This window comes from Sciurus carolinensis, chromosome X (genome assembly GCF_902686445.1).
Source record: "Sciurus carolinensis chromosome X, mSciCar1.2, whole genome shotgun sequence".
NCBI lineage: Eukaryota > Metazoa > Chordata > Mammalia > Rodentia > Sciuridae > Sciurus > Sciurus carolinensis.
The window spans coordinates 11,385,206-11,408,312 of record NC_062232.1 but is presented as its reverse complement, the minus strand read 5'-3'; the positions used below and the strand labels follow the sequence as shown (position 1 = coordinate 11,408,312).

The 23,107-nt window shown below is 36.5% G+C and overlaps 1 protein-coding gene across 2 annotated transcripts in view; it reads left to right on the top strand.

The window, feature by feature from the left end:
* The window catches only part of Ace2 (angiotensin converting enzyme 2), a 54,142-nt gene that overhangs the window by 4,639 nt on the left and 26,396 nt on the right, over nt 1-23,107 (top strand). For both annotated transcript variants that reach the window (XM_047535682.1, XM_047535681.1), the window contains exons 3-8: nt 6,952-7,110; nt 9,626-9,719; nt 10,250-10,393; nt 12,997-13,109; nt 14,861-14,966; nt 18,033-18,130. In XM_047535682.1, the coding sequence (XP_047391638.1) occupies nt 6,952-7,110; nt 9,626-9,719; nt 10,250-10,393; nt 12,997-13,109; nt 14,861-14,966; nt 18,033-18,130 (714 nt within the window). The remainder of the gene's footprint in view (nt 1-6,951; nt 7,111-9,625; nt 9,720-10,249; nt 10,394-12,996; nt 13,110-14,860; nt 14,967-18,032; nt 18,131-23,107) is intronic.

Genomic DNA, 23,107 nt, shown 5'->3' with positions numbered 1-23,107 from the left:
AATATTTTTTAAAAAAATACATAAATTAGAAGTGATCTAGAAAATCAAAGTTGACTATATGTTGGCTTCTCCTGGGAACTAATGAGCCATCAGAAATCATTTTTAATTCAGGAACAAACCTAGAAGTCATTCAGTATTGTTCCTTGAAGACTAACTGAATAAGTTTCCAGGACCACAATGGTCTAGAAGATTGTGGATATAAAAGAGAACATTTTCCCATAGAAACATGATGCTATGGCCATGTTTAAAGGGAGAATTTTAGAAATGGACACCGTTACACTAAAAAGAGCAATCAGAATGATATAAGGGGATCAGAGAAAGTTGGGAGCTGCAGAAAATCTGACTCAAAATTTTTTTAAAAATCTGAATAATTTGAGATGGAACAAGAAAGAATAGATAAGTGTTCCCAGCTATATTGGCCAAACCTCTTAATAACTAGAAAGGCAGTACAGTTGAAAGCTCAATAGAGATAGATTTAGAGTAAACAGAAGGAAGTGCCATTTACACCACAGGTGGTAAAACTGATAAGACTTGTAAAACTGGGCTGTTCTTTAATCTAAAAAACGTGAGACATTTAGAACTGTAAATAGGTTTTGACATATTTAAACAAATGTGTGAATTGTAGATCCATTGTGGGTTAAGGAAGTATGGATAATTGCATTGATGGGCTTAGTTGTTCATCCTTTCCTATAATAGTGTCTAATGTCACGTCAGTTTGCAGTGCCATCCCACAGCAGGTTATGTTACTGTGTCCTTCATCATGTGTCTTGGTTTGTGTTCGCAGCAATGATGAAAGCAGAGGCTTGGAATGCACTTGAATAATTGGGCTTGTTCTTTACATCTTTGCCTTTGCCAAGAAAACCTGCCTGGGCTAGCCAACTGAAAACGAGAGACACGTGGAATAGTTGCCCAGCAGAAGCCAACTACCAGTGATTCTAGACACAAACAATAAATACTTAGGCCATTAAGGTTTTTGGTTATTTCTTAGATAGTATTATTGTAGCAACAGATAACTTATACAAGAAGGGAAATTTGGGAATCAATGTGACATTTGTATGTTTATATCCTATCAGTTTAACATTATTGAAGACAATCTGCTATTTCCATATTGCTCCTTGGTATAACTTTGAGCTCTCAGGATATTGGACTTCTCAGCCTATGAATCTGACTTATTCTGGCAATCCTTAGATTGAGTTGTGAGAATATAACTTAAAATAATAGAGGGCATCAAACTTGATCAGTATAGAGTCCTAAACGCTTCCTACCGAGAGTGTGACAAGGAGCATCGGATAGGGATAAGAAAAAAATCTTGGTTCAAAACAGGTTTGCAAAGCTCTCTACTTTTCTCTGTCATTGTGGTGCTTATGTGGTTGACTCCACTCATTATGTATTCTTACAAGACATTATTTATTATTATTATTTATTTATTTTTTTTGCGGTGCTGGGGATTGAACTCAGGGACTTGTGCTTACAACGCAAGCACTCTACCAACTGAGCTATCTCCCCAGTCCCCAAGACATTATTATTATTGTTATTGTTGTTATTATTATTATTTTGTACTGGGGATTGAACCCAGGGGTGTTTAACAGCAAGCCACATCCCCAACCCTTTTTAAAATATATATATATTTTAGATGTTGATAGACCTTTCTTTTACTCATTTATTTATAGGTGGTGCTGAGAATTGAACCCAGTGCCTCACGCATGCTAGGCAAGTGCTCTACCACTGAGCCACAACCCCAGCCCCCCAACCCTTTTTATATTTTATTTTGAGACAGGGTCTTGCTAGGATTGCTTAGGGCCTTGCTAAGTTGCTAAGGCTGGCTTTGAACTCATGACCCTCCTGCCTCAGCCTCCTGAGCTGCTGGGATTGCAGGTGTGCACCACCACACCCGGCCTTACAGAACTTTTAAGATTAAGTAATTCCCAGCCAAGAAACAAAACAAGATCATACACTTTCCCAATGGATTCAGATGAAAACTGATAATGAAATCAGATGCAACTCAAAGAAGAGACCTGGAGAAGAACTAAGCTGGGTCTCTTAAGTAATTGCACATGAGACAACACACATTCATGCTATATCAAGGTCGCTATCACTTTAACAAGCTGAAAATATCACCACTCTCTGGACAGTTGGACATGTTTTATTGAAAAGATAATTTTTCTATTTGTTATCCGTGCTTATGCGCTAATAGGTTTGTTCAGCAATTAATAAATGAAAACATCTGGTTTGAACAAAGCAGGTTTCCAAGTAGTTCAGAAATTCAGTGAAAATTAAATACCAAACTCTTGTCACATGCAACACAATAAATTTCCCCCTTGCCTTACAGCAAATACAGATTGAATATTCATCAGTTAAACTATAATTAACTTCTCAGTAAAATGATATTTCTATGTGCTGCCCCTTCTTTGTAACTTTATTGTTGTTGTTTTTAGATAGAGTTCTTTGTAAATCTTCCCAAAGGTTTACAAATATGGGAAATTAGCAAGTTCATTAATCAGAACATTAGTAAAAGCTAAATCATAAACCTAGTTATGAAGGTGAAATGGAGTAAATAATAGTAAGAGTTTAAGCAAATAGAAAGATAACCAAAATCTTTTGTTAGTGCACCTCAATCCTGACCTAAAGTTGCACAAAGATAAACCTAGTGCTTGCTGTATGGAGAAATCAGGACCTCCTTAAAAGCAACTTTAGAAAAGACACACTTGATTTTTAATAGCAAAGCCGGAAGTTCTCCAGCAACATAGGTGGTCCATGGACCATTTTTTTCCCTAAAGAGAACAAGATTCCATTGCTAGCAGATGCACCCTGGTTCACTGTTTTAGTATTTGGTGGTACCAACTACAGCCGCTCCAAACTTCTGTCCATGCAGCTGGAGTGCATGTTTAAGACTGGAGTCTGGAAGATCTCTAAGAACACTTCATAAATATTTCTTAGTTATCAGAAGCTGGGGGCCATACTTTTTTTTTTTTGGTGGGGGGGTACTGGAGATCTAACCCAGGGACGCTTTACCACTAAACTACATTCCCAGGCCTGTTTATTTTTTTATTTTGAGACAGGGTCTCACTAAGTTGCTGAGGCTGGCTTTGAACGTGCAATCCTCCTATCTCAGCCTCCTGGGTTGCTGGGATTACAAGCATGCACCACCATGCACCGCAGAGCAGGGTCATTCAAAACCACTATTCTGTACTGAAGGAAAAAAAGGTTAACTTAATCTTTATCTCTAATGGGTCTGTTCCATGCTTCAGTGTACCCATAATACCCACACACGAGCATAGGAGTGAGGAAAGATCACTGTAATGCAAGTAAAATGGAATTCAGGGCTGAGCACTTTTCCCTCCATAGATAAAATACAGAAAAACTAAAAAATGTTTGTAAGTGTTTAAAAGTTAAAATTTTAAACTATTAAACCTCCCATCTAAAATACAAAAAAATTTTTGAATCCTAAGGTGGAGTAGTGGGATTCATATTCATAAGTTATATTACTGTTGAATAAGTGTTTTTAAAAACATGCCAGTTTGGAGCTGGGCACATTAAAGCAGGTCTGTAATCCCAGTGGCTCTGGAGGCTGAGATAGGAGGATCATGAGTTCAAAACCAGCCTCCGCAACTTACCAAGGCCCTAAGCAACTCAGGGAGACACTGTCTCTAAATAATATATAAAGAAGAGCTGGGCATGTGGCTCAGTATTTAAGGGCCCCTGGGTTCAATTCTCAGTACCAAAAAAAAAAAAAAGCAAGCCAGTTTGGGCTGGGGTTGTAGTTCAGTGATAGAGCACTTGCCTAGCACATGTGAGGTACAGGGTTTGATTCTCAGCACCACATGAAAATAAATAAATGAAATAAATGTATTGTGTCCATTTACAACTAAAAATATTTTTTAAAAGAAGTTTTTTAAAAAAATATTCCAGTTTGGGGGATATACTTAAAATGTAATCTATGCAACTTTCATCTTTTGAACCTGATGTGGTTTTGAGGTCCTGATCTGGGCCAGCATATGGAACTCAAGGGTAGAGGTTTTCCTCCAAACTTGTTAGGTTCCAAGGTACTAGATGAACAATGTGTGTCTTGTCCCCAAACTCCCAGGCATGGCTGTGGAGAATTTTTCTGTTTTAGTTGCTTCTCTCCTGCCTTGCACGGGGATAGTGTGGAATGTCACCTATTTTATCTGTAATAGTTTCTCTCAAGTCCTGGATTTATGTAAACTAGCATACTGTATTTCATTTCATCCATTATTCGGGTCTAAAAACTACATATAGCTGTTGACCATTATCTAAACAATCTGAATAGTATATATGAACTGACTTCCATTCTCTGCATTCCAGCCAATCTGTTTTATTAAGGCTTAGGAGCCTTAAGGCGAGGATATGGAATAAGGTATAAATAATATTAAAAAGAATAGCTTGGGAAGGAACAGTATATTCTCAGAGGCCAAAATGCAAGTCAATGTGAAGTAATTTTTTGGTAATATAAAGTATAACACTTGTATAGTAGTAGTGACAAAAATAAATCAGCCTCAAAGTACCCACACGCAGTAAAATAAAAAATACTGGAAGACTGAAGAATTTGGGGGAGTTGTGAGTTGTTTCCAAAATAGATCAACAATGAAATTATAATTTGGCATCAAAGTTTTACCAAGAATTTTAAATAACAGTAAATGATCCTGAATAGGATGAAGAAAGGTAGGGATTGATAAGCCAGTATTCTTAGACCAAACTCTTCTTTCCACTGTTCACTTCCTCCCACTCCTGCATGTTAGAGAGAAAACTAGAATGTGTCAAATACAATTGATAGGACAGTGGTTCAGAGCATTAGCTTTGGAGGTAAATACACCTGGGTTGGTGCCCTGGTCCTTTCAATTACTAGCCATATGACCTAAGAAGAGTTGTTTACCTGCTCTGTGTCTCGTTTCCCTCATTTTTGAAATGGAGATGATGACAACTGCTTCAAAAAAGTTGTCCTATGTGGGGCTGGGGCTGTGGCGCAGAGGTGGAACACTTGTCTAGCATGTGTGAGGCCCTGGGTTCAATCCTTAGCACTGCATATAAATAAATAAATAAATAAATATCCATTGAAACTAAAAAATATATTTAAAAAAATTTTTTTTTAAAGTTGGTGTATGTGAAGATTAACTGAGAAGCAGTTCCTGAGGGGTTGCAGGTGTTCAATAAAGACAAAAGTTAGGGCTGGAGATATAGCTCAGTTGATAGAGCACTTGCTTCACAAGCATAAGGCCCTAGGTTCAATTCCCAGCACTGCAGGAAAAAAAAAAATTCCATTTTCACTGCCACTATTTTCTCTTGTTTGGTCCATTATTGTGACTTTCATGCACCATTTCCATCATGTCACATGCCTGCTTAAAGCTTCTCAGTGACTGCCTGATACTCACAGGATAAAAGTAAAATTCCTTAGCCTGGAAAGTGCAGTCATACCTGGAGTTCTGCCTTTGGGATCTGTACTAGTTATCTATTATAGTAAAGTTACCACAAGCTTAGTGGCTTAAAACAACACACATGTATTATGCCACAGTTTTCATGGGTCAGGAGCCCAGGCACGGTTTAGATGGATCTTCTTTTTCTAATTCTTATAAGGTCATATTCAAGGTGGTAGCTAGAGTCAGGGTCTCCTCTGAGACTTGAGGTGAGAGAGATCCACTTCCAAGCCAGTGTGGTTAGTGTTAACTTTCAGATCTTTGTATGCTGCTGAACTAAGGTCCTTGGTTTATTGCAGAATGTTAGAAGCCCTCTTCAATTGCTTCCCATGTGGCCCTTTCCACAGGACAACTCATATTATGGCTTCTTGCTGCATCAAAGTCAACAAGGGAGTCTTCTAGCCAGATAAAACTTATAATCTTTTGTGATGTAAATATATATATCCTGTCACCTTGCTGTACATGGTTGGCTAGAAGCAAGTCTCAGGTCTGCTCTTAAGAGAAGGAAATTGCACAAGGTTGTGCCCACCAGAGGGAGGGATTATGGGAGCCATCTTAGAGTCTGTCTGCCACAAGGGCCCTGAATTGAATGCTGGCAATTGATTGGCAGCTCCACTATTTCTCTAAGTCCCTTCCTACACATATAAAAATGCAGATGCCATGATTTTCTATCTCACAGGGTTATTAAAAGTTTAAATGAGGCTGGGCACAGTGGTGCATACTGTAATCCCAGCAATTCAGGAGGCTGAGGCAGGAGGATGGCAGGTTCAAAGCCAGCCTCAGCTACCTCTTTTGTATGGTCTAGGGCAGTATGATATACAAAGTAGTTGTTCATTTTAATCTTTGATAAGTGGAAATGAATTTGTTTATTGGGAGAAGACTGTGCAAGAAAAATCTGGAGAAGTCCACTTTCCTATTGATATTCAAGATGGGGGGAGGGGAAACAAGCATGTCCTGGCATCATGACCTGCTTGTTGATTTCTTCTGCTGGTAGAAAATTTCCATGGCTACCAAATGGCCATGTCCTGTGAAGTCTTCTTTTGGGATCACAACTTGAGGTCAGAATCTCTGTGCTAAGTCATGGCACCTAGGAGCTTACTGTGATCTGGTTCTCATTCCTCTTGGTTCCCATGGTCATGAGGGACTATGTTCCCACTATGTCCACTCTGAGCTCTACTCAGTTCTCCTTTAAAAGCATTCATCCTTGAATCCTTAGCCAACTCGCCCACGTCACTGCACTAAGGCCATAAATTCCAAGGCCTCACAGTGTGTATTATCTGTGAGAATTTACTTCCAGTTCTGGGGACAGGACCCTTGGGAAAACTAGGCACTGGGCCAAAAAGAGAGAGTGACCAAGAGTGGCCTGATCACTTTTAACCTGACCTTGACCTTCAGCAAAGTAGAGGACTAAGCCACTCAGGAAATAGTATATGTTTCACCAGATGTTCTCTGGACCATATCTTCTGCTTTATCTATTTAATCAGTGCTCTTCCAACTTCAATTTTATTTTTTGCCATTTCAGAATGAGGCTGGGGCCAAATGGTCTGCCTTTTATGAAGAACAGTCAAAGCTTGCTAAAACGTATCCCCTACAAAACATTCAGAATCTCACAGTCAAGCGTCAATTGCAGGCACTTCAGCAAAGTGGGTCCTCGGTGCTCTCCACCGAAAAACAGAAACAGGTATGTTCAGGAACATTTCAGTACTGCCCCCAGGAGTTGAAATGTTTGAGAAATATTAATGTCACCCATGGATGCTTCCTTCATCTGCAAAGATAGTAATGCTGACATTACAAAGGTCAGGTGACTATAATTTATTATCCAAACTGGAATCTTTTAGAGGGTGGAAGAAGACGCTGGGTTATGATCTGCACAGAAGTGAGCAGGAATATGACATTCTGCACCCTATGATCTATACCTGCTAAGGCAGTCTAGGACCGTATTAGATTGTTTTGTTTTTTGATAGCCAAATGCCATGGTTGACTCATGTCAACCTCACTGTCAGTGGAGTCTCCGAATCTCTTCCACCAACGTTGCCCTCAAATGGCACTTCAAAATTTTGTTTTCTTAGATAGTTTGTCCAAATTCGAGAAAGCCTATATTCACCCCTGTTCCAATAACATCCCTCATTCCATTCCTCTAGCCCAGGAATTGGCAAAGTTTTTTCTGTAAAGGAACAAATAGTAACTATTTTAGGTTTTGCAGGCCATATTGTTGGTGTCACAACTAGGCAGCTCTGCCATTGTAGCAGGAAATCAGCCATAGCTAATATATAAATGAATGGATGTGGCTGTGTTCCAAAAAATAACAAAAACAAGCAGCAGCCAGGACTTGGTCTGCAGAACATAGTTTGCAGACCCCTGTTATAACCTACTGAAATATTTTTATCTAAAATGTTTAGTTATTTAACATCAAAGTCTTCTTTCTCAGTTACTTGTCCTTTGGAACAAGGACATTTTTATAAAAATAAAAATGCATGATAAGGGCAGAGATAAAACCATATGGTATTTATTTCTACAAGTTGATATTTATTATTCTGCATTCTTTGGATCCAATTATCCCACTAGTTATCAATCCACTTTATCTTATCCATTCCATGTTTCTCCATTGTTTTCATAAGGACGCCATGAGAAACCTTGGCCATTTTAACTTAGGCAGCATAGTCTAGCCTGGGTGGAACTTGGACATTCTGTTTTTAAAAGATCCCCAAATAATTGTAATATGTAGCCAGATTTTAAAACTGGTTAAATGCAAGTAAGAGCTTGAAGTTTGGGAAAGAGGGAGAGTCCAGGATGCATGTGTTCAGTGAAGAGGAAGGAGGTTGAGGAAGCAGGCAGAGAAGAGACTATGAGGGGTTTTGTGGCAAGGTAAAGAATTTAGGTTTGTTCTCTTGGACTATGGGATTTTGTGGAAGTTTCAAGCCTGGTTATCTCTTTACTATTGTAGTATAATGACTCTAGCAGAGTGGAAGAATAATGGAAGAGGAAACTAGGAAAAGGGGAAACAGGACCTTTAATACAGTGCTTCTTAAATCATCTGTGGGAGAGAACCTGTCCCTCCCTCCCTTCCTCTCTTCCTTCCTTCCTTCCTCCCTCCTTCCCTCCCACTCCCTCTCATCTCTTCCCTTCCTTCCTTCTTCCCCAGTCACAACCATCTCTTCCCTTTCTCCCTCCTTTCTTCCTTTATTTCCAATCCATTGTAAATCAATACTTGGTTAAGTTCATTAATTACCTACTTATGTGCCATGGAAATATCAAATAATTTTTCAAAGTTCATTTTCTCTCTCTCTCTCTCTCTCTCTCAATTCCTGTACCTATCACAGCATGGAAACAGACCTTTTGCTGCTTTGCACTGATCCATGGGCCACACTTTGTATAGTACGTCTTTCTTTACATGGTTTTCTTTACTTTCTTTTACCTACAGAACAGAGTTCAAATTTGTCACTATGGCATAGATGGTCCCTCATGATCTGGCCCCTGCTTACCTCTGCCTTTCTCATGTCCTCCACTTCCCTCAATGAACATTGTTACTCCACTGTTGTTCAACTTGCCGCCACTCCTTGAAAATGCATTGTCATTTCCAAACTCCTCCCATCTTTTAGGCTCTTCTCTCTACTTCCCTTCTCTACCAGACTAATTCCTACTTCTACATGACACGGCTCTAATGTCTCCTCCATTTGAAGTCATTCCTGAATCTCCAGGTTATCGGTCTCTATTCCCCCACCCCCTAGCCAATATTGTCACATCACTTTTTGGTGACAGTTATAACACTTGTCATTCTGTTATGTAGTTATTAATTTCATAGCTGCCTCACTGTCTCATGACTCTGGGGTCTTTGAGAGCCAGGGATGTGTTCATTTCAGAATTGTCAAAGTATAGGACATAGTAGAGGCTTAATAAATGCTGAATTAAACCAAAAAATACACATATTTGTGTATATGGAATTGAAAAACATTCTTGGGGTTCTGGTAGATCTGTTTATTTCAGTTATTCCTCATGCATTTATTATGTGCTAGTTGACAGTGAGGAAAATTAAATGAGGTATTCCTCCCCTACATACAGGAAGATACATGGAAAAGAAGTGAATTGCTACATTTCGAGGCATCAAAAAGCCACATGACCAAAAGGGTATCTTTAAGTTACAATTTTCTTTAGCATATTTTCCTTTTCCAACATTATTTGTTATCTTCAATTTGCAGTTGAACACAATTCTAAATATGATGAGCACCATCTACAGTACCGGAAAAGTGTGTAACCCAAATAAACCACAAGAGTGCCTACTACTTGAACCAGGTAGGCTATTAGTTTTGAGTGGTGATTATGAAATTTGCTTTTTTTAATCCCAAATTTTAAAAATGAGATTGATTTTACCTAATGACATTTCACTTTTCAGATGGGCAACCCAAAGGTGATAAGATTACAAATCTGTTTCAGCACCACAGATGCTCTTTTAACTTTTAAAAACTCTCATTATAGGGGCTGGGGAGATAGCTCAGCTGGTAGAGTGCTTGCCTCGCAAGCACAAGGTCCTGATGTTCGATCCCCAGCACCGCCAAAAAGAAAAAAAAACTCTCATTATAAATTCTATCACATTCAAGTAATTTGTCAGTAACCAAATTATTAAACTGGTGTATTTTTCTCTGTGAACATAATTTGGATCTATAGTAAAGGCAAGGAGGTTAATTAATCACGAGATTTCATTTAATAACTCCACAACTTTGACGTCTGCCAATCTTTTAATTCTTTAAAGTTCATATAATTGTTTACAAATACAATTTTTTACAAAAGCATGTTTATTTTCCTTTGGGACTTTGGGATAACAGGTTTGGATGACATAATGGCAAACAGCACAGACTATAATGAGAGGCTCTGGGTTTGGGAAGGCTGGAGGTCTGAGGTTGGCAAGCAGCTGAGGCCGTTATATGAAGAGTACGTGGTCCTGAAAAATGAGATGGCAAGAGCAAATGGTAAGTTTGCTGGACTGTAGATCTCTGTGGGACCATGGGACTATTTCCAATTCATGATTGAGCGTGACCTTTGATATCAAGATGCCCCTAAATGGACAGTCATTTGCTAAACCATTCATGTTACCTGTCTCAAGAGGAAACTACTGGGGCAAGAAAAAAGGTACACTGGAACTCTGTAGTTTAAACAGCTCAGGGATGAGATTCAACTACAAGGTCTCAAAGGAATTAATTATCCAGAAATTATTAATTATAAGTTATCCAGGGAAGTCTCAGTCCCCCAAGGGTTCCTGAGGGAATCACACGGATCCTATTTCTCACACGGAATGAGAGACAGAGACACTGTCCTTTACATAAACCCTCATCTGGCCACAGTTCATTTTCTTTCTTTTTTTTTAAGTGGATTTTTTAATAATTACTTTGTTTTGTTTAGTTTTATATATGGTGCTGAGGATCAAAGCCAGTGTCTCACATGTGCTAGGCAAGCGCTGCACAATCTCAGCCCTGGCCACAGTTCATTTTCAAAACTCATTTACATGTCTACCTCAGGGTGGTGACTAAGAAAGAAAAAAAGTCAGATTAGTTTAAGCTGGAAACCCTTTATTTTCTTCAGTTGTAGTTATAACTTGAATCAAGTAGTCATAAAATATTAACTTGGGAAGGAATTTCTATATCATAACTTATTCTTCTACCTTTATAATGAGCTGAAGTCATGGTGTTATGAATAATTTTATGCTTTGCTAATTCACTGCCCCCTGGGGTTGAGTAAGAATTTTTTTTTTCATTTATTGTTATTAGTTTCTTCCATTGCCTTAGGCAAGCTGAAGACAGTAGCTTATCATCAATTTTATCATGCATATCCTTCTATCCAAATTATTTCTTTCCTCATCTTTCTGATCATTCATTGCCAATGCATGTGTAAAAATAAAAATGATTAAAATATATTTGCAAACTTTATTAGCTAATACCCTAATACAAACTTGTTTTTCCTGATGGTTAGATACTAAATGAAGCAGAGAGATGTGCTGTGTATACATATAATTTGCAAACAAACACAGGCCCACTGTTACAATGTCTAAGATGAGTAGGGTCATATCTGAAAATATAAGGCCCTGAACAAAATGAGAATAAAAAGACTTAGAGATCCATGGACTGAGGTTGTAGCTCACTGGTAGAGCACTTGCCTATCATATTTGAGGCACTGGGTTTAATCCTCAGCACCACATGAAAATAAATTTTAAAAAGGTATTGTGTCCATCTACAACTAAAAAAAAGACTTAGAGATCCAGTCACATGTTTTAAACCTAATGATATAAACTGACCTATGGAGTAAAGTTCCAGGGTTAGAAAAGTAGGGATGTGCTTCTGTCCCTTACTAGCTACATGACCTTGGATTAGTGGTTTAATTGCTCTAAGCATAGATCATTGGTGAGAATGTGGATTGGTGTGGCCATTATAGAAAACAGTATGAAGGTTCCTAAAGAAATTAAAAATGTATATGACCTTCAATCCCTCTTCTTGGGATATACTCAAAGGAAATGAAATCATCACCTCAAAAATATATTTGCACTCCCATGTTCATTGTACATTATTTACAATAATAAATAAATGGGGGGGCTGGGGTTGTGGCTCAGTGGTAGAGCACTTGCCTAGCATGTGTGAGGCACTGGGTTCCATCCTCAGCACCACATATAAATAAATAAATAAGACAAAGTTATTATTGTCCACTTACAACTAAAAATAAAAATTTAAAAAAAGAAATGGGAACAGCTAAGGTGCCCATCATCAGACAAATGGATAAGAAACTGTGGAACATATGTACAATAGAATGTTATTCAGCCTTAAAAGGGGGGAAATTCTATCATTTGCTATAACATGGATGAACCTGGAGGACATCATGCTAAATGAAATAAACTTGACAGAGGAAGAAAAATACTGCATGGTTTCATGTGTATGTGGACTCTAAAAAACAAAAAGGTCAAATATACAAAGAAAGAGAATAAAATCATGGCTATAAGGGATGGGATAGGAGAAAATGGGGAGATGTAGGTCAAAGGGTACAAGGTAGCAGGATACTGTAAGTCTAAAGATCTAATGTACGTGAGCACTGCAGTTAATGTAGTGTACTGTATTCCAAATTTTTGCTAAATGAATAGATTATAGCTGCTTTTGCCACAGGAGAAAAAAAAGGGTAACTATGCAAGATGTTGGGTATGTTAATTTGTTTCACTATAATAAACATTTTAATATGTATCTTTATCTCATAACATCATGTGTATACCTTAAATATATACAACACAATTTATTTCAGAAATATGCACAGGCTGTTCATCTGCACAGTGGGAGTTATAATAATGGCAATCTCCTATAGTTTTTGTGTTTATTAATAAGATAACACATTTCAACTCCTGACACAGAACAAGTGCTTAACAGAATTAGCTAGTGTTGTTATTCATTTCCATCCCTTTGAGTTGATGTTTGGAAGGGCAATAAAAATGTGATAAATCTATAAATTTCTTTTAACTTCTCAGGAAGCTAATCTATGCAAACTCCATTTTCTCTCTTTTCTTTCACTTATGTTCTCTTCTTTTGCTTTTTAAAACCAGATTATGAAGACTATGGGGATTATTGGAGAGGAGATTATGAAGCAGAGGGAGCAGATGGTTATGGCTATAACCGCAACCAGTTGATTGAAGATGTGGAACGTACATTTGCAGAGGTAACTGAGGAACCACAGTGCACAGAAAAGACAGAAAATAGCCAAAGGACTTCTGGGTTGTTTTTAACATAGTGGACAGCCATTCCCAGGCCTCAGAATTATGGAATATTAGAGCTTGAAATGATTTTTGAGAATAATAAGGCAGGCTCTACACATGATCAGAATTGCTCTGCTTAACTTCTCCTTTTGCTCACTGATCAGTAGTTGCCAATAGACAGATTCGAAGGAAAAATTTTAAGAAGGAATAATCTTTTAGATTATGGGGAATGGTTTCTATGAGGTACTTGTGGCTGGCACCGTCTTCCTTTGCTAGTAGAACCATAGAGTTTTCTCCTTTCTGAGGGACAGTTGATACTATTATTTCATTAGCCTTTGACTAAGGAAGTTTTTTCCCACATTTTTATTAGTATATTATAGTTGTATATAATGGTGGGATTTATTTTTACATATTTGTACATGCACACAATATAACAATCTAATTTGACCAGTATCATTCCCTAGTATTTCTCCTTTCTCTCTTCTTGACTAAGGAAGTTTTTCCAGGGAAGAGAGTTCTGTGAGTAGAAGTGTCCCATCACTTCTTGGTATGCCCCTCTTCCTTCATTTTGACCCCCATGCCTCCTCTTTATCCCTGTACCTTCAAACTTCTGATGTGAATCTACTGTCACAGCCATAGTTGGGTAGAAGTATCAAAAATGGAAGTAAAATAAACAGTACCCCCAAAAAAGAAATAGGCAAAAGATCTAAGAAATTGCACAAGTGACTAATAAACAAGTTAGGAAGTTATTAGGTAAATGCAAACTAGAATCATGATGAAAATCTGCACATCTGCCAGAATGGCTATGGCAAAAAAGATTGACAATACCAGTGGAGACTTCTGGCAGAAATGTAAAATGGCAGTCACTTTGGAAAACAGTTTGACAATTTCTTAAAATGTTATATGTACACTTACCATATGACTTAGGTATTCCAATCTTAGCTATCTATATGAGATAAATGAAATGTACATATCCAAGAAAGACATACGCAAATGTTCATGGCAGCATTATTCATAATAGCACCGAACTGGAAATAACCAAGTCATCTTTTAACTGGTGAGTGGATAAACTGACTCTAATAGTTTCATACAATGCAATACTACTCAGTAATGAAATGGAAAGAACTACTGATACACACAACGATATGGATGAACCTAAACATCGTTCTCTGCAAAGGGAGTCAGACATAAAAGATCACATGTGATTTTGTTTACATAAAATGTCTAGAAGAGGCAAAAGTATAGAGACAGAAATAATTTCAGTCATTATTGGGATCTGGAGGCGAGAATGGAATTGGCTGCTAATAGGCAAAAGGAAATTTGGTGTGTGGGAATGGAAGTATTTGAAAACTGGATGCTGGTGATAGTTTCTCAGCAATTTTAATTTATTAAAACTTACAAAACTATAGACTTAAAATGGGTGAATTTTACGGTCTGTAAATTATACCTCAATTTAAAAATGAAATGTTCTTTGGGTATCTGTTATCTTTTTGAGATCTGCATTCTTCCAGGTGTTTTTATTGATTGATATGGTAAGGCTAGTCATCATCAATACCTGTAAAGAAGGAATGCTTTGAAATTCCAGAATATTGGAGAGAAGAAGAAATAATTTAGGAAATTCTACTTACGTAATGAAGCTCTTATTTCTAGCATTGAGTGTTAGAAATTTGATTTGCTTACCCTTTGTCTTAAACTTTCTTCCTGGGCTTTTCAGATTAAACCATTATATGAACATCTTCATGCTTACGTGAGAGCAAAGTTGATGGATACCTACCCTTCCTATATCAGTCCAACTGGATGCCTTCCTGCTCATTTGCTTGGTAAGAAACCTCAGGAATCTTTTGTGTTCCTTGTCATCTTAGTTATTTCTACAAACAAAATTGTCTTTGGAGTAAGATCCAACATAAAAGTTTTGAAAAATTCTGTACTTGTAGGAACATTATAGAGATCACATTTTGAAAGCATTTTCTTTAACAGAAAGTTGAGTTTAAATCATTCTCTATTACATTGCTATTTTTATACATCATTATTGTTGGCTATAATCCAAAGGATAAAGGAGTTATTTAAGATAAGTAGAAAAAGAATTCCAAGTTAAAATGAGAGTGGAAATGAGGAAAATAATTTTTAGTATTCAATTTGGTTGAATAAGCTTTTTAGATGGAGTTTGTGAGTTTATTATCATATTGTCAGAGAAAAGAAAATCTTGTTAGGCTAGAAGTGGTAGGGGTGAGAGAAAGGCTTTCTACAATTAAAGTATGTTCTGGACGAAAGCTTCATGAGTTCATTCCAGATAACACCATTAAGTCTTGATGAAAAGTACTGGATTTGGACTCATATGAGTACTGAATGAAGGGGAGTGACCATCCTCCTCTTTCCAGCCCAAGCAACTAAGGCCAAATAAAATAGAAATATTTGAAAATTTCATGCCAGGAATACATACCATCCCTTCTATAGTCAAGTTTCTGGTAGTTCATTTTCCTCCATCGTCAAATCTCATTTCTATTAGCAGGAGAGAATATGGACAAAGGACCCATGGAGACTTTAACCCTAAAGTAAAACATAAATTCTGTACAATGTCCTTGACAGGCATTATTTAGTAGTTTAATATTTGCTTAAATCCATCTGGTGTGATGGGGCTCTTTCTGCCTTCCAAAGTATAATAACCTATTGCTACATGACACCAATTATAAGAAAGTTCTAATAGCCAGATTGTGGAACCAACCTAGATGTCCTTCAATTGATGAATGGATAAAGAAACTGTGGTATATATATATACAATGGAATATTACTCAACTATAAAGAATAATAAAATTATGGCTTGTGCAGGCAAATGGATAAAACTGGAGAATATCATGCTAAGTGAGATAAGCCAATTTCAAAAAACCAAAGGACAAATGATCTCGCTGATAAGCAGATGATGACACATAATGGGGGGGTGGGAGGGGGGCAAGAATGGAGGAAGGAGGGACTGTATAGAGGGAAAAGAGGGGTGGGAGGGGTGGGGGGGAGGGAAAAAATAACAGAATGAATCAAACACCATTACCCTATGTAGATGTATGATTACACAAATGGTATGCCTTTACTTCATGTATAAGCAGAAACAACATGTATCCCATTTGTTTACAATAAAAATAAATTTAAAAAAAGAAAGTTCTGTGTTACATGGAATTGAATCAACAGTTCTCCAATGCCTTCCATTCATCATTACTATTTCCTTGCTATGAGGTTACCCAGAATATGTCAATTCTTATTTTACAAGATGACCTTCCAGATAGATGTAAACAATCACCATATAAGACACAGCATAGTACCTGGACAAGAGTATGTATTCAATATGTTTTAATGACTTTCATGTTATCATCAATTATGTACTTTTTGAAGTTAAATATCCTATACAAATTTTCAACCATTCCTTAAAATTCCACTTAAAATTCCATATTCATCCACCTTTGGATGAACTGTACTTTGTACATACCCCCTTCATTTGGCATGAACAGTTACTTCAGATGAGGTTTGATCAATGAAGAAAAAAATGAGTATGACTGCCTTTGTTCTAGATACTACAATCCTATCAACTTAGTTGACAGTCTTGTTTGTGTTTTAGAAGTCATGCCACAGTGTTTGTTGGGTCTTTTACTGTGAACCGTGATTCATCCTGATGTCACATGTGTATTTCTGTGGTGAATAAGTGTTCCTCTAAAATCTAAGTATAGGGCTTCACTTTCATCTCTACTAATTTTTTTTTGAGATAGGGGGTACCGGGGATTGAACTCAAGGGCACTTAACCACTGAGCCACATCCCAGCCCTATTTTGTATTTGACTTAGAGACAGGATTTCACTGAGTTGCTTAGCACCTCACTTTTTGTTGAGGCTGACTTTGAACTTGCAATCCTCCTGCCTCAGCCACCCAAGCCACTGGGATTACAGGTGTGCACCACCATGCCCGGCTCTACTAAAAAATAAAATAAAAATAAAAATGAATCCTCTAGAGTACTCTTCATATAGTTGTGTTGCCCCATATCTTTGGTGCCAGGATTCTGATCTTGCTGTTACATGGATGACATTTTTCTAGATCCATCTCCCCTTTTAGTGTCTCTGACCTTGGAATCCAGCCTTACATTGTTGGGGATGCTTGAAAAGTCACCCACTATGGTAATAAAAATGAAATTTGGTTACTGCTTAGTAGAAGTTTTTGAATGATGATCTTATATGATCTCAGTTGCATCCAATATCAAGCATTACTGATAGTTTAATTTGTAGTGTTTTGTCACATGAATGATAGATTATAAAAATCACTTTTTAATTTATAGTAACTATGATGTTCCATATACTTAATAAATTGTGCATTTGAGTAGTAGTTTCAGATAGGGGAAACTGGAATGATTCCCTAACAAGCTTTACCTGACCGCATAGTCTCCTGCCATTTTAGCCTTTTAGAGGAGATAGAGGAAGGAAATATTGCAAGCTTAAATAGAGAAAGAAAAAAGTGGAAAATGTAGTAATGAAAGGGAAGCACAGGTGGGCTGGGGTTGTGGCTCAGTGGTGGAGCACTTGCCTAGCATGCGTGAGGCACTGGGTTCAATTCTCAGCACCACATAAAAATAAAATCAAGGGCTGGGTATATAATAGCTCAGTTGGTAGAGTGCTTGCCTCACAAGCACAAGGCCCTGGGTTCAATCCCCAGTACCACAAAAGAATAAATAAAATAAAATAAAGGTCCACTGACAACTAAAAGATATTTTTTAAAAAAGGGAAGCATAGAAACTAGATTGTTTAGAAATAACATATGACTTGCTTACCAATCTAACCTCATGCACCATGTAAAATCAATTCTATATTTCTGCTGTCTTTGTCATATATTAACATATTCTTTTTTTAACAACAGGTGATATGTGGGGTAGATTTTGGACAAATCTATACTCTTTGACAGTTCCCTTTCAAGAGAAACCAAATATAGATGTTACTGATGCAATGATGAACCAGGTAGGAAGAAGAGGTCTTAAAAATAATATAAATTCTCCTCTTCATTTCTTTTTATGCCATCTTTTCTGTTCTTACCTTCTGTATGTGAAACTTTGTAACTAAAAAATTCAAACTAATTTAAATTTATTTTATTATGTATCTATATTTTCATGGAAAAGTTGTTTATAAGGTCAGTGACCTCAAGTAGCTTAAATTACAGATATGGTATTGATCTTGTTAAGAGGTATTCAAAATGAAGATGACCTGAATTTTCCTCTAAGCGGTAAGATGTACAAATTATCAACAGCCTGACATTACTTATTCCAAAGTTAGTCATTGCTAATAATTAGTCAGTCATCTCTATGAATAATAAAAAACCCAAGAATATAATTATAAAATTTTTTTGATATTTAAAAATCATCATTGTTGGGACTGGGGTTGTGGCTCAGTGGTAGAGCATTCACCTAGTGCATGTGGGGCCCTGGGTTCAATCCTCAGCACCACATAAAAATAAAGTAAAGGTATTATGTCCACCTACAACTAAAAAATATACATATAAAAAAATCATCAGGACTGGGATTGTGACTCAGTGGGTAGACCACTTGCCTAGCATGTGTGAGGCATTGGGTTCGATTCTCAGCACCACATATAAATAAATAAAGGTCCATTGACATCTAAAAAAATATATTTTAAAAAGTCATCATTGTTAAAAATATTACAACAATCCTTTAAATCACCCTTTTTTGTTGTTAACACACATTAATTTTACAAATTAATGGTTTTCTCTGTGACATTTCCATATGTGCATATATTGTGCCTTGATTATGTCCACCCTCCCTCTGACTTCTCTTGCTTTCCCCCCTCCTCTCCCTCCTCTCCCTGTTCCTCTTCCTATTCCCCAATAGTTCCTCTTCTACTTTCAGGTCATCTTCTTTTTCATTTAGTTTGCACATATGGGAGAAAACATGTGATACTTGTCTTCCTATGTCTGGCTTTTTTCTTAACATAATGGTCTCCAGTTCCATCCATTTTCCAGGAAATGACATGATTTCATTCTTCTTTATGGCTGAATAATACTCCGTTGTGTTTACATACCATGTTTTCTTTATCCATTCATCTGTTGATGGGCACCTACTCTGGTTCCATAAGTTGGCTGTTGTGAATAGTACCCCAATAACCATGGACATGCAGGTATCTCTTTTGTAAGTTGACTTCATTTCCTTCAGATATATATCCAGGAGTGGTATAGCTGAATTCTATGATAATTCTACTTCTACTTTTTTGAAGGAACTTCCATACTGTTTTCTTTAGTGGTTGTACTAATTTACATTCCCTCCAAAGGTGAATAGGGTTCCTTTCTTTCCGCATCCTCTCCGGCATTTATTATTTATTTATTTAGTTATTTAGTTAGTTAAGTTAGTTAGGTGATGGCCATTCTGACTAGAGTGAAATGGAGTATCAATGTAGTTTTGATTTGCATTTCCCTGATGGTTAAAAATGTTGAGCATCTTTTTTATTTGTTTATTGACCATTTGTATTTCTTCTTTTGAGAAGTGTCCATTTGGATCATTTGTACTTTTTAAATGAGATTACTTGTCCTTTTGTTAAAATTTGTGAGTTCTTTATATGTTCTAGATGTTACTCCTCTGTCAGCTGCATAGCTGGGCAATATTTTCTCCCATATGTAAGCTTTCTTTTCACTCTGTTGGTTGCTTTCTTTACTATAGAAAGCTTTTTAATTTCATGTAATCCTAGTTGTCCACTCTTGCATTTGTTTCCTGAGCTACTGGAGTCTGATTTAGGAAATTGTTGCCTGTGCTAATATCTTGAAGTGCTTGCCCTGTGTTTTTGTCTAGTAGTTTCAGATTTCAGGTCTTACCATAAGGCCTTTGATTCATTTTGAGTTAATTTTTGTACAGAGTGAGCAATAGGGTCAAGTTTCAGTCTCGTACATGTGGATATCCAGGTTTCTGAGCACCACTTGTTGAGGAAGCTGCCTTTTCTCCAATATATGTTTATGACATCCTTGTCAAGAATCAGTTGATTGTAAATGCATGGATTTATTTCTGGGTCCTCTATCCTATTCCATTGCTCTATGTATCTGTTTTTATGCCAGTATCATGCTGTTTTTGTTACTATGGCTCTGTAGTTTGAAATTGAATATTGCGATGTCTCCAGTACTTGGGATATTCTGGATCTTTCATGCTTCATATGAATTTTGGGATTTTTTTTTTTTTTTTAGTTCTGTGAAGAAAGTCTGTGGTATTTTGATGAGGATTGCATTGAATCTGTAGATAGCTTTGGGTAGTATGGCCATTTTAAAGATATTAATTCTCCTAATCCATGAACATGGGAGGTCTTTACACCTTCTAGTGTCTTCTTCAGTTTCTTTATTTAATGTTTTATAATTTTCATTGTAGAGGTCTTTCACCTCCTTAGTTGGGTTTATTCCTAGGTATTTGTTTGAATTTATTATGAATGGGATTGTTTTCCTGATTTCTTTCTCAGCAAGTTAATTATTGGTGTATAGAAAAGCTACTGCTTTTTGTATTTTGTAAATCAATTTTTATTACCATCTTGGGATACTTGTTTAAATTCTCTGTATTTTCTTCAACCGACAAAACCCTATTATAATTTTAATGATGTGTTTTCTTTATTCAGTTAAATCTTACATTTCTGTATAGAATTAATAATCATACTTCTGTTTGCTTTATAAAATTTCTTTGGATGATCATGTAATAATTTATTACTTGTGCATTGCTGAACCTTTGCTTGTTAATAGTTTTGCATCTATGAGTAGCAATGCAATGAGCATCTTCACAAATACAACATACTTCTGGGAGTAATCCACAGCAGAATAAATACTTGAACTTGCAAAGGCCTCCAAACCCTTGCAGCTGTGCTAGCCCCATTTTGCGGTTGAACTGCTAGCAGTAGATGCCCATCTTTATGTCTGTCCTTTGCCTTTCCAAAGCATTTTCCCATCCACTGTCTCTTATAATGTTATCTATGGGATCGTTGGGACAGGTATTATGATAGTTTCATGCTGTGGGTGAGGAAAGTATATGATTTGCCCAACATCACAAAGATAGTGGCAACTAAGGATTGAACTCAAAACTCGTAATGTTTCCCATCTGGTTTTTATTATTCATTAACTCATTCACTTTTCTTTTTTATTTTATTTTTTGTTATACATAATAGTAGAATTTATTTTGATATATTTATACAAACATGGAATATATATTATTCTAGTTAGGATACCAGTCTTGTGGATGTATGTGATGGTGAGATTCAGTTTGGTGTATTTATTCATTCACTTTTCCTTCAACAAATGTTCACTGTGCTTACCAGTCCATGCTGTTTTGTTCATTCTGCTTAAGAATGTCATGCTAAAAAAATCCTAAAATTTATATGGAACCAAAAAACCTCCAAATAGCCAAAACCATCTTAAGCAAAAAGAAAAAAGGAGGCATACATTAGTTGACTTCAAATATACTATAAAGTTATAACTATCAAAACAGCATGGTATTGGCATAAAATAGACCAGTGGAACAGAAGAGAGAGCTTAGAAGTAAATCTATGCATCTACAGTCAACTGATTTTTTTGACAAAGGTACTGAGACCATGCATTGGAGAGGGGGCAGTCTTTTCAATAAATGGTGCTGAGGAAATTGAATATCTACATGCAGAAAAGTGAAACTAGACCCCCTATCTCTTACCAGTTGCAAAAATCAACTCAAAATGGATTAAAAACTTAAATGTAAGACCTGAAGTTATGAAACTACTATAAGAAAATGTAGGAAGATGCTTCAGGACATTGGAATGGGCAAGGATTTTTTGGACAAGACCCTAAAAGCACAGGAAACAAAGGCAAAAATAGACAAATGGGATTACATAAAACTAAAAATCATCTGTTTAGCAAAGGAAACAACCAAGAGTGAAGAAGTAGCCCACAGAATGGGAGAGAATATTTGGAAACTCTACATCTGACAGTAGGTTAATATCCAGAATATATAAGGAACTCCAAAAACTCAAAAGTGAAAAAATAATAACTTGATTAAAATGATCCAATTAATCCCGTGATCCAATTGTGTTTTAATGTATGTGTGTCTATGCCACAACAAAATCCACCCATCTTTATAATTGATATACACAAAGGAAAAATAAAAAAAGAGACATACAGGGGCTGGAGTTGTGGCTCAGAGGTAGAGCACTTGCCTGGCATGTGTGAGGCAATGGGTTCGATACTCAGCACTGCATATAAATAAATAAAATAAAAGATCCATTGACATCTAATAAAATATTTTTTAAAAAGAAGACATACGAAACATGCATTTTGTGTTTAAATTTAGGTTCTGTCCTCAAGATATCTCATTATGTATTTGCAAATATTCCAAAATCTGAAAAAATCAAACACTTCTGGTCCTAAGCATTTCAGATACGGGATCCCCAACCCACAATAGAATTCTTCGTAAGTGGCAAAGTCATTTGCCATTTTGAAGCTTTTCGTACTGAAATGAAAACATCCTATGGAGAAAAATCAGTTTAGATTATGAACTTTATTCAAGTAGTGGCTTAAAATGGGATCCTATTCTGGACAAAGAGTATTAAAAATATAAAAGAATTATCCTCTTCAAGGTGAAAAGTTTGCTTTGGCTTAAAGGAGATGCAGTATATTAATCACGTCTTTTATAATTATTGCTTATTCCTTTGGAATGTAATCATTTCTGGATTTCTCAAAGTAAAATATTAATCAATGAGTATATAGGTCTATTTGCTTCATTTTTTTTTTCTGATTTTAGCCTTGAGACAACTGGCAATTATCAAGACACTCTCATTTTTTAAAAAAATATTTTTATAAGTTGTTGATGAACCTTTTACTTTTTATTTACTTATTTATATGTGGTGCTGAGAATCAAACCCAGTGCTTCACACATACTAGGCAAGTACTCTATCACTGAGCCACAACCCCAATCCCAGAACATTTTTATTTTTAAA